The sequence below is a fragment of the Psammomys obesus genome, unplaced genomic scaffold, assembly GCF_907164565.1.
Source record: "Psammomys obesus unplaced genomic scaffold, mPsaObe1.curated_primary_1811, whole genome shotgun sequence".
Classification (NCBI taxonomy): Eukaryota; Metazoa; Chordata; class Mammalia; order Rodentia; family Muridae; genus Psammomys; species Psammomys obesus.
The window spans coordinates 12,754,218-12,766,485 of record NW_026586173.1 but is presented as its reverse complement, the minus strand read 5'-3'; the positions used below and the strand labels follow the sequence as shown (position 1 = coordinate 12,766,485).

The 12,268-nt window shown below is 44.4% G+C and overlaps 1 protein-coding gene across 3 annotated transcripts in view; it reads left to right on the top strand.

Annotated features, from left to right (window-relative positions):
* Bbs9 (Bardet-Biedl syndrome 9) overlaps nt 1–12,268 on the top strand; it is a 390,403-nt gene that overhangs the window by 14,419 nt on the left and 363,716 nt on the right. For all 3 annotated transcript variants that reach the window (XM_055601404.1, XM_055601405.1, XM_055601403.1), the window contains exon 4: nt 6,650–6,714. In XM_055601404.1, the coding sequence (XP_055457379.1) occupies nt 6,650–6,714 (65 nt within the window). The remainder of the gene's footprint in view (nt 1–6,649; nt 6,715–12,268) is intronic.

Below are 12,268 nucleotides of genomic sequence, written 5' to 3'. Positions count from 1 at the left end.
CCTTCCTTCCTTCCTTCCTTCCTTCCTTCCTTCCTTCCTTCCTTCCTCTCTCTCTCTCTCTATCTCTCTCTCTCTCTTTCTTTGTTCTGCTTTTCTATTCTTTTTCTTTTATGGCAGAATCTTACTATGCACCCTACCTGGAGTTTGCTATTTAGTTCAGTTTGATTTCAAATTTGTGTTTCTCCTGCCTTAGCTTCCTGACATGCATGAATTTTCTTAAAAGGAAAAGTACGTTTTTCCTTCCTCTTCTCTTCCTGCCCTTTTCCCCCTTCCTTTCTTTGTTAACTTTATCTTGATATAGTTCAAGCCAGAGTTGGCTTGTAACTTTCAATCCTCCTGCCTCAGCCTCTGCAGTGCTGGGATTACAGGTGTATGCCACCATGCCCAGTACTGGGCTTTGAATGAGAAATGCCCTCTGTAGGTGCATGTGTTTAAGCTCTTGGCCCAGGTGCTGCTGTCTGGGGAGGTCATGGGACCTTTAGATGCACAGCTTTGCTACAGGGAGTGTCACTGGGGGTGGGCTTTGAGAGATCACCTTACCCCACTTTTATTTGTTCTCCCCGCTTCCTGTGTGTGGTTGAGATGCGGTCTCAGCTTCCTGCTCTTGGAGCCATGCTTTCCCTGCCATTCTGAACAGCTAGCCGCCTGGAAGTGTTGGCCAAAAGAGACTTCCTTAAGTTGCTTTTGGTCAAGGCATTTTGTCACAGCAACAGAAAAGTAGCCAATACATCTAGAAAACCTGTATTTTTTGGTCTTTAAATATACCGTGATCTGAGTGCAGAGTACAGCCTGTAATCCCAGCACAGGAAGGGTTGAGACAGGGCCACATGGAGATACCATGTCTCAAAAACTTCAAACAAAGAAAACTCCAAAATTCAAAACGTATTATGACCAGAAATGGGACCGACAAGGAAGGAGATGGGAACGGGGAGAGAAGATTCAGCAGAGTACCTTATACACGTCCTGCAAACAACAATGAAGCCCGCCGTCCTATGCAGTTACTACATGCTGTTTTAAAAGTGCTTTCAAAAAACCTGTCATCCAGCTTGAGTCCTGTGCCCTAGCCTGAAAGCCCCCTTCCTGTGGTCTAACTTACATGGAACCAGAAAGTGCTGTGTGAGCTGCCAAGCAAGGGGTGTGGTTGATAGACCTGCCTGCTGTGACATCTGTGAACTATAGCACTGACCAGCGGCAGAATACCCCCAAAGGTTCAGTCATGGCGTTCATATTTTGACAGAAACCAGTAGCTGTTGAATTGGACTTAATGCCTAGAGCCTGAGAATCAGGAACCCCAGAGACTAGCCTCCTAAATATCCCCAATATCAAAGCAAAAGGGTCAGGTTATTTGAGAAGGCAATAGGGGAGAACAGGGGAGGGCTTGGAAGGAGGAAAGGAGGGTACAAAATAATGGAATTATATTTTAATCTAAAGAAATCTAGGGGCTGGAGAGATGGCTCAGGGGTTAAGAACACTGGCTGCTTTTCCAGAGGATCCAGGTTTGATTCCCAGCACCCACATGACGGCTCACAGCAGTGAGCAGTGTCAGGGGATCCAGCTCTTCTGGCTTCTATGGCACCACATGCATGCGGTGTATAGATATACATGCAGGCGAAACACCCACCACATAAAATTAAAAAATAAAAAAGCCGGTCCTGTTGTGCCTGTGATCCCACCACTTAGGAGACAGAGCTGGACAGGAGTTCAAGGCCATCCTGGGCTACATGAGACCTTGTTTAAAAATGAAACAAATAAATGCAAAGTTAAAAAGTTATTATGGAAGTTATCACACAGGGAGAGTGGACTTGTCTCTTCTTTGTGAACCTGCTTTGCCCCCCTAAATGATTATTCTCTTAAGCTTTGTCTATATCATAGTTCACTCCTTTTGTTCATAGTTATTGGCACCATTCGGCATTTATTCAGAATTCTGACATCTACTTGAAAACCAAACAACCCTCTTGTCCTAGCCAGGGTTTCTATTGCTGTGATGAAACACAATGACCAAAAGTAAATTGGGGGAGGAAAGGGTTTTTAGGCTTACACTTCCATATCGCTGTTCCTCATTGAAAGTCAAGGACAGGAACTCTAAACAGAGCAGGAACCTGGAGGCTGGAGCTGATGCAGAGGCCTTGGAGGGGTGCTGCTTACTGGCTTGCTCCCTATGGCTTGCTCAGCCTGCTTTTTTAATAGAACCCAGGACCACCTTTCCAGGGATGACACCACCCACAGTGGGCTGGTCCCTTCCCCATCAGTCGTTACATAAGAAAAAGACCAATAGCCTTGCCTGTAGCCCACATTTATGAAGGCATTTTTTTTTTCAGTTGAGGCTTCTTCTTCTCCAGTGACTCTAGCTTGTGTCAACACACACATCAACTCTCTTCTGGTGATATTCTTCATTATGTTGCAGACATGAATCATGAATACATTAGGCCAGTGTGTGAAGTAAGACTCTTATGGCTTGACGGTTATGGTTATACAGACCTATAACCATAGGAGGCAGGAGAGTCAGAATTTCAAGGTCATCCTCAGGTACATAGTAAGGCCAGCCTCGACTACAATGAGGTCCTGTTCTAGCCAATAACCTTCCACCTGCCAAAAACACAACAGGACACAACAAAACAACCAAACTGCAGCAACAACAAAGTATCAGCAAAAACAAGCCTTTTATGGAGGGTGACAGGCTGAATCAGGGAGAAACTGTCATTTAGGAGGCTGGTAAATTTTGATTCCATCTAAACACAGGTTGTGGTTAGGTGCTCTTTGTGGACCTAATACATCTTAGACATGCTAGATTTACAAAGAAGAATGCTCAGAGGATTTTTGCATCTCAGATGCATTTTTCCCTTTACATTTTATTTTTACTCACTGTAAGAAAGAAATTGAGATAGAGTTTCACTGTGAACACCCCCTGTCCTCAGCCTGGTGATGGTGCTCCTGCCTCAGTTGGATTTACAGGCGTGTGCTCCCAGAGGTGTGTGTTGTTAACTTTACATTTTAAAATAATTCATTTAAAAAAGACTTTATTTAATTTATGTAGATGAGTGCTCTATGTGCATGTACACCTGCATGTCAGAAAAGGACATCAGACCTCACTATAGATGGTTGTGAGCCACCGTGTGCTTGCTGGGAATTGATCTCAGGACCTCTGGAAGAGCAGACAGTGCTCTTTTTTTTTTCTTAAATTTTTTAATTTTAATTTTAATTTATTTTTAATTTTTATTATTAGTTACATTTTATTAACTCTGTATCCCAGCATTTTATTAACTCTATATCCCTCTCCCTCATTTTCTCCCAATCCCACCCTCCCTCCCTCATCTCCTCCCTGCCCCTTTCCAAGTCCACTGATTGGGGAGGACCTCCTCCCCTTTCATCTGATCCTGTTTTATCAGGTATTTTCGGGACTGGCTGCGAAGTTCTCCTCTGTGGCCTAGCAGGACTTCTCCTCCCTTGGGGGGTGCGGGAGGTCAAAGAGCCCGCCATTGAGTTCCTCAGACAGTGCTCTTAACCGCTGAGCCATCTCTCCAGTTCTGAAAATAATTCTTAATATGACATTTAACATGTGTTATTTGAGAATTTCATTTATGTATACAGTGTATTTAGTTCATGTTCACCCTCAGTCTGGCTCGCGCCCATTCAAGTCCCCAACTAATACTGAGGCTAATTAGAGCTGCTGGTGCATATGTGGGTATAGGGTCATCTACTATAGCATGAGCAACCTACCAGTGGCCAGACCTCAAAGGAAAATGACTTTTCCTCTCCTAGCAACCATCAGCTAAAAATAGCCCTGAGCTCAGGTAATGCTGGGGCCCTGTGAACCCCTTCCTAGTCATCCTGGAATTTTGATTGGTTTGATCCTGTGCAGGTCACCACAGCTGCTGGGAGAATGAGTGTGCTACAGCCAAGTCATACCCAGGATGCAGCATTTCACAGCCCTCCCCCCACCCTCTGGCTCTTACACTTTCTTTTGTCCTCTCCCCTTTCCCTTTCCCTCCCCTCCCCTCCCTTTCCCTCCCTTCCCCTCCCCTCCCCTCCCATGTCCTCCCCTTCCTTCTTCCCTTCCCCTCCCTTCTTTGCTGATCTCTTCTTCCTCCCCTCATGTCCTCTCTCCTCCCCTCCTTTTCTCTCCATTTGCACCCAAGGTTTCTGTATGCTAGGCAATTGTTGTACCACTGAGCTGTTCCTAGCTTGCCATCTTTTAAAAACATGAGCTGATACAATGCCTTAACATTATAAGTCCTAGGTAGAGAACCAGGAACCAAGGACATTTTAAAGTGTGTGGATTAAAGTCCACCAGGATCTTTCGATGGGCTCAAAAGAGCATCTGTTTATTACTTCCTTATATTAACTCATGCTTGTTCCCAGTTCTCTACATGACACTTTCTTCGCAGGCTTTCAATGATGAAGACAAGAGATAGAAGTGGGGCAGGCAGTTCAGGGAGAGGGGCCTCAGTCTGTGTCCTTGGCCGTAAGTTGAAAATCTGCTGGGTTCTCTGGCCAGGAATGGCAGAGGGAGCTTTGGTTTCTTAGCTCCTGTGAGCATACCTTCCTGGAAGGCTGAACTAGAGGGTGGATCAGAAACCCCAGTCCTCACATTAATCCCTGCAGGAGAACAGCCTTGAAAACAGATGTCTAGATGTTCATGGTAGAAGTGGTTCGCATCTATGACAATTTCCTCCCATCTCCAACATGATTTTAGGGTTCCCGCTTCAGAGCACAGTATGTCCCAGTAAATAGCGGCTTTAGGCATGCAGTTGTCTCCCTTTGGGCTGCCAATCATCTCATCAGAAGGCAGATCCACCGTAAGCCGTGCTGGAGAGCTAGGAGGAGTAGCTATTCTTTTAAGAAGACACAGCCCTTTTCATTCCTAGACCTCCTGCCCTCCGTGCAGCTGTTATCGGGATGGTCTGTTCTGAGCCAGCTTAGCCTACACAGCATGGCTTTTTCTCTGTCTTCTGTGGATGCTTCTCCGAGCAGCTGGGGAGATGATTTAAGGTTTTCCCGGCCTGTGGAATGAACTGTGATCAACACTGTTCTACATGGTGGTCCTGGGTTCAGCCGTCGCTTCTGTCATCACTCGGTGGGAGGGAAGGAGGATGATAACACGTGGCTCTGCTCCACTTTTATAATCTTTTTAATAGATTTATTTATTTTTATTTTATGTGTATGTATATAAAACATGCATGCAAAAGGGCATCAGAAGTGGAGTTAGAGGCTCTGAGCCTCTTTTCTAGTCCCCGTCTCAATGATCTTACCTGTAAGACATAATGACCTGCGTTTATAGATAAGCGAATTTTAGGGTGCAAAGTCACACAGCCAAGACTCAGAGCTTGTTCCCTTGTGCTCAGTCCGAAGGTCCATAAAACAGTTCTGAAAGCACGGTTGATTCTGTGGTATTTGAGCAGAGAAGCCACAGTTTTGTGGCAGGAGAGCAAAGGATGAGGACTTCCGGAGCTGTTTGCCAGTGTTGCGGTGCATTACGTCATGCAGTTCTCACCTGTAAGGAGGGCCTCAGGGCTGCCACGAGGGGTCGCAAGTGGAGAGGTGCAGCGCCAGATTCAAGCCTTCAGACGGCTGCGCCTGCATGCTGGCCTCTAGTGTTTTAAACTTAAAAGAGCTGCTAATATCCAAGAACCAGGAGGTTTCACATAAAAACATTGCTTTCTGGTTTTGAAAACTTGTGGTGATCTGGCCAGAAGCCCAGATCCAAACAGCAGCCTCTTCCTTGTGTCTGGCCGCAGCCTTGTTAATCAGAGCCTCGTACAGCCTTTCCTCATTAGTGGCCATTTGTTTGATCCCCTGAAGGCCGTGAATTAAGGATTTCTGTTCTGTGCCTTGCATCTGCCCCTGGAAACCACTTGACATGGCAGGAAGGGCAGTGTAGACGGTGGTATTTTATTTCCATCTGAGACTCAGTCAAAGCTGAAGGTTTTCAACACTTCTAATGAGAGCTGGGATCTGGAAGTAATCTGTGCCATTGTTAGTACTGACAGTGCTCGAAGCTCGTTCATGCAGTCAGGCGCTTCCTCATGCCTGCATGCCATTTAATGAAACCTCTCATTTTCCAGTGGGACAAATGGGCTCAGAGAGATTAAATGACTTGCCAGAAGTTATAGGTGAATCACTCAGAAGGCAGGAGCAGAGCTTGAGCTCTTGGCTGTGGGAGCGGACTCACTGAGGCTCAGGCCTGATCACTATGTTTGGCTTCCTCTTCCCTCAGTATTCTACTCTTTCACAACCCATGTCTTCCTTACCCTTTTTTCTTTTTTTAGACAAGGTCTTACTATGTATCACCAGCTGGAACTCACTCTGTAGACGAGGCTGGCCTAGAACTCACAGAGATCCGCTTGCCTCTTCCCTCAGTGCTGCAATTAGAGCGGTGTCTAGCATGCCTGGCCCTCTCCTTCAATGATTTCCCTGTGTAGACCCAGCTGGCTTGGAACTTTGGTCCCTCCCCGCCAACTCAGCCTTCTGTGTAGCCTGATTCAGAGGCAGGTGCCACTGGTATGATTATTTTTCAGGTTAGACTTACGTCTATGGATTGTTTTATTAGCTCTTGGTAGCTGTAGTTATAGATCTTTTTGAAAATGACTTGTAACTTTCAGGTGACACCTGAGACTAACACCTAAAAGCTTTTGAACTGTCCCGTTCGCAGAGGCACCGAGATGCTGCATTTGGCCGTGCTGCACCCCAGGAAGCTCTGCGTCTACTCTGTCTCAGGTAAGAGGACGTTCTTTTGGAGCACGATTTCTGTTCCACACCAGGCTCTGGTGAAAGAGGAGATATTACTGTAGGAGCGAACACAAAGTGTTCGTGGGAGGATCGTCCGGTCTCTGTCAGCCCTCCTCACCACTCATTATTCTTTTGTACACATTTCTTGCTCCACTATTCCTCTGTCTTCCTGTTTGTGTCAGAGGGTTTCTTTTTTCAGTGCCGAGAACCAAGGTCAGCGCTTTGTATGTGGTAAGAAACAACAGTACATTTGCAAAGAAGGCAGAAAGATTACTAGGCACTTTAGTTTTAAACCTCAAATGTTTGTTTATTTATTGTCTGTTTTTTAATTTTAATTTTTACTTATTCATTTTACATTCTAGTCATAGCCCATTCCCTCCTCTCCTCCAGGTCCCATTCTCCCTTTTTCCCCCCTCCCCTATGCCTCAGAGAAGGGGAGCCCCCCCCCAACCCCAGCATATCAAGTTTCATCAGGACTGAGTGTATTCTCTTTCTCTGTGGCCTGTGAGGGTAGTCCTGGAAGGAGAAAGTGGTCAAAAAGCAGGCAACAGAGTTTCTGTCATGGTCAGCCCCCATTCCCCTTACTAGGCAACCCAGATGAGGACCGAGCTGCCAGTCGGCTACATCTGTGAGTGCAGGGAGCCTTGTGGAAGAGTCGGGGGAAGGATAGGAGGACCCAGAGGGGACAGGAGCTCCACAAGAAGACCAACAGGCACAATTAACCAGGGTCCAGGGGGACCTGTGGAGCCTGAGGACCAACCAAAGACTGTGCAGAGGGTTTCTTGTCAGGAATTGTGTCCAGAATCACCTGTGACTAACTGAAGGAGGCGCTGGTCACTCTGAAGTGTAAGAGATGCTCAGCAGTGACAGTTTGTTAGCTGTTGAGTCGGAATGGTTTGAAATGTCTCTTCCTTAGCAAACTTCAGGTGTTTTCTCTTTTAGTTCCCATTTCTTGGCTTCCTATTGTTCTTATGCAAGCAGACCTCAAGACACATAATTTTGAGGTGAAATTGGGTTTTGTTCCCTGATGTGGTCCTGTGGGTACATACTTAGTATGTAGTCTGTTGTGGTTTGATTTCAGCATTTTGGCCCTTATTAAAATTCAAGATTTTTGGGGCAAAAATCTGTTAACTTTTAAAGGCAGCCTTGGTACCGAGGCCGTGGTAGATGGTAGAATACAACTGTAAATTGAGAGGTGGCATGGAAGTATTTGACAGTCACTTATCTTTATTGGCTGATTGATTGGTTTTTAGAAAGGGTCCTTCTAGCAGTGCAGGCTGGCCCAGAACTCACTGTGCAGGCCAGGGGAGCCTCGTGGGCAGTCCTCCTGTCTCTGTGTCCAGGTGCTATGATTATGATTAGTATGCTTGTCCTGTGGCCAGGCTGAAGTTGCTCCCTCTTGTCGCCACTGCCATCTACATTTATCAGAGGTCTGACGGGAGGGCATGGGGCATTTCACTGCTACCATGGTGATGGTGGCCTACAATCCCACCACTCTGAAGCTAAGACAGGGGCGCTGGGCATTAGAGGCCAGCATGGATTACACAGAGAGACTTTTTCTCTAAAGAAAAAGTTGTTCTTTCTAGTGAAAGGGCATATATTTAGTATCTAATAATAGTGATGATGATGATGATGATGATGATGATGATGATGATGATGATGATGATAAAGGCATGGTTTAGGTTGCTCTAGTTTGTGGACTCAGTTCTGGGATTTTTCTTTTTTAGAGACAGAATCTTTAGAAAATTATTCTTAGGACTGCAAAGTTGGCTTAGGGGTAAGAGTACTTCCTCTCCTCCAGAGGACCTGGGTTTGATATCCAGCACCCACATCATGGCTCATAACCATCTGTAACTCCAGTCTCAGGGGATCTAATGCCTTCTGGTGTCCACGTGGTACACAGACATACATGCAGGCAAAACACCCCTACATATGAAATAAAACTTACTAAAGTGAAAAATTAAAGAGTTTGTTCTTTGGTACTTTCATACACAGTTACATCATTTATTATCAGCATCCCTGAACAGAACCAACTCTCCCCTTTCCAGTGGCCAATAGCCACTGCCAATAGCTCTTCAGCCACAACGGGGGCTTCATGAGCCCTTCTCTTCCCATGTTGGCATGTTGACTGGCTTGTATGCAGGTCTTATGCTGACAACCACAGCTGCTTTGAGTTCATATGTGTAAAGGCCCGGTCATGTCCAAAAGGCAGGATTTCATCACATCCTTCATCCAAATTTTGGCTCTTACAGCATATCTGCTCCCTTGTTGGTGATATTTCCTGAGCTGTAGGTTGCAGGGGAGGGATATAATATAAATGTTTCATTTTGGGCCGAATATTTTACAGTCACATTTTGACTAGTTGCAAGGCACGATCTTCTTATGTTCAAGCTGGCTTGCAACCCGCCCTATGTTCCAGTCCGCTCAGAAAATGGGTGAGCTTCCCTGGGTCCACCTTCTGAGTTCTGGGGCCACAGACATGGGCCATTGTACCTGGCTGGATTTCTTCTGGTTTCGATAATTGTCTTAACGGGACATGATATTTTACTATCTGGTTTTCACAGGCCGTGGAAGAGAACTTGCCCCCAGTTAGTTACTCCCTGGTCTTGGATAATTAGTTTCTTCTGGGCTCTGTGGGGGCTCTAAGAGCAAGGAGGCAAATTAGACTCTGGGCCTTCCTTGGCCTATTTCAATTATGGCTAGTAAGATGGAAGCTTATAAAGTAGCATTGGGGTAGAGGGCACGAACTAGAACTAGGGAAAAACTGTGTTTATGCAAGAGCTCAGTGAAGAAACTTGCTTGGTCAGTTTGTTTGTGGAAAATTGGTGTTGAAATAAGAGTGATTTGCTAGGGGACTGGTAGTGTTGTTGCATTTTTATTTTGTGAATTCATTTAAAAGCTTTATATTCCCTGGGACCAGGGATTGTCCAAACCACATTTCATTATGGCTACCTTCCTCCCTGCCTCTCGTTTCTGTAGCCTTTTGTAATATTCATAGATGGTTTGTGTACTTTTCAAGGCGTGGCTTAAATTAAAAAGCACGGGGAATTAATGTTTTTGTTCTTTTGATTATATTTCTTAGGGTTTCAGGATGACCTTTCAGCTAACCTCACAGTCACAGGGGAAGCCCAGATATTTCTAGCTTAAGTGAAATGGTGGGTGTTGGCAGATGAAAGTGTTAGCTGGCTCTGACATTCTTTTTCCCAGCTGCCTTCTCCCTAAGTTCTTTCCCTTTTTTTCCTCCTTTTATTTCTGTGGTTTTAGAATTGAACCCAGGACCTTGGTATGCTTTCATAAGACTCTTTTATAGCTGACAGGTTTCTGACACAGATTTGAAGTGAATTCAGTCTTTGAAGTCATTCTTTTGGAAATAACAAATAGCCCCTACATAGTTGGAGGTAACTGGGTGGATTTCTTTATGTTGGGTACTGTGTCTTTAAATGTATGTATAACACAGAGAAACATCAGCATCTTGAATACTTAAAGGCTCCTCAATTCTTTCTATTTTCCTTCTTTTACTTTCCTTCTTGAATAATGTAGCCCAGGGGGCCTCAAACTTCTGATTCTCCTAGCTTAGCTTAGCTTCCTGGGTTCTGTGATTACAGGTATGTACTACCATATCTAGCTTATATTCTTTTCTCATGGGCTTTAGTTTCTAAACTGAGATGTTTGAACTCAGTAAAAATAAACAAATCCAAGAAAATGTGTGTCTGTGTTTGAATGTGTGCATGTGTGAGTTGCAGGTGCTCTTGGAGTCCAGAAGAGGGCGTCAGATCCCTGATGCTGGAGTTCCTTGTGGTTGTGACCTGCCTGATGTGGGTTCTGGGAACCTAACTTGGGTCCTCTGTAGGAGCAGCTAGCACTGTGGTCATAACTACTGAGCCACCTTTCTATCCACAGATGTTGAACTTACAGTGATTATATTCTTTAAATAAATATTTTTCTAAACATTATGCATGTCATAAGAAGCATTTAGAGGTATCTGAGTTATTTATGGAATTTTGATGATTTCAATTAAAAGGGGAAAAAAAACTTGTCATCCTTTATTTTTCCTTTGCTCATATAATCTAATTAGGGAACATTTATTTACTGTGTAATGGCTCTGGATTGCTTAAGCATCTCCAGATTACTTACCTAAAATTGCATTGAAAGCTTATTAGAAGATTTTTGGAGAATTTTTGGAGAGTCTTTAAAATAGACATTGTCTTATATAAACCATAATCATGTATAATTAGGATATTAAGCCTGTATATTTACAGATGAAATCTTATATGATTTTTTTTGGTAATTCAAGTAATTTTAATATTTATGTCATTGATACTTATCTAAAAGAACAAATATCCACAAATTTTAGATTCCTTTTTTTTTTTTTTCTTATAACCTTAACCCTAACCCTAAATTTTAGATTCTTAAATGCTACTTTTATTCCAAAAGAATTACTGAGGGCAAATAAGTTGTTTTTATTCTCTACAGTTGTACTGTTTTTTTTTTTTTTTAAATAAAATTTACCTTTATTTTTAAGATATTTATTTATCTATTGATTGAGACAGAATATCACTGGTTAGCCCTGGCTGGACTGAAACTCAGTATGTGGACTAGGCTGGCCTTGAAGTCACGGAGATCTTCTTGCTTCTGCCTTTCTACTGCTGGAATTAAAGGCATGTTTACTGTTGCCAGATACAGTGACTTTTGGGTGTGTTTTCTTAAATGTGGAAGTCTATTAGTGCATTTGGAATTCTGACTGAACACAAGTTCTAGTGTCATTTTGATACTTGGGAGGAGAAAGTGGGGGCAGGAGGGCATGGTAGTGTATCTTTGAGTGACAGAGGCTTTCTCAGCTCAGTGGGGGGCAAATGGTGCATGTGTCGAGGGCTCAGAGATGGTCTCAGTTCATCTCAGTTCCTGGTCATTCAAGATCCACCAAAGCCAGAGTGTGCCAGTGGATTGTGGGTCCCTTGTTTTTAGAACATGAAGAATGGATTTCAGGAGGAAGCTGTATTACAAGAGACAGGAAGCAGGCAGTTCCCCCTACAGCAGAGACTGGAGGGCTTCATAAGGCTTTCCTGGCCTGGGAGGATGATCAGGTTGGCCCAGTTGTCCCACTCGTGAGGTGGCCATGTGTCTCTGTCCTGGTGTCTTTGCTACAGGTTTGGATGTTCTCACATAGGTAACTAGGCTCATTTAGGTTGCTATGTAAGAGGAGAAAGAGCTTAAAAACAAGATAAAAAGATAAAAGCAAGATAAAACAGGACAGGAGCCTACCACAGAAGGCCTCTGAAAGACTCTACCCATCAGGGTATTGAAGCAAATGCTCATAGGTAAACTTTGGGCATAGTGCAGGGAATGTTATGGAAGAAGGGGGAGATAGGAAGCCCTGGAGGGAACAGGAATTCTACAGAGCCAAAAACCTGGACCTAGGGGGACCTGCAGAGATGGATACTCCAGCCAAGGACCGTACATGGAGAGGACTTAGACCCCCTGCTCAGATGTAGCCCATGGCAGCTCAGTCTCCATATCGGTTCCCTAGTAAGGGGAACAGAGG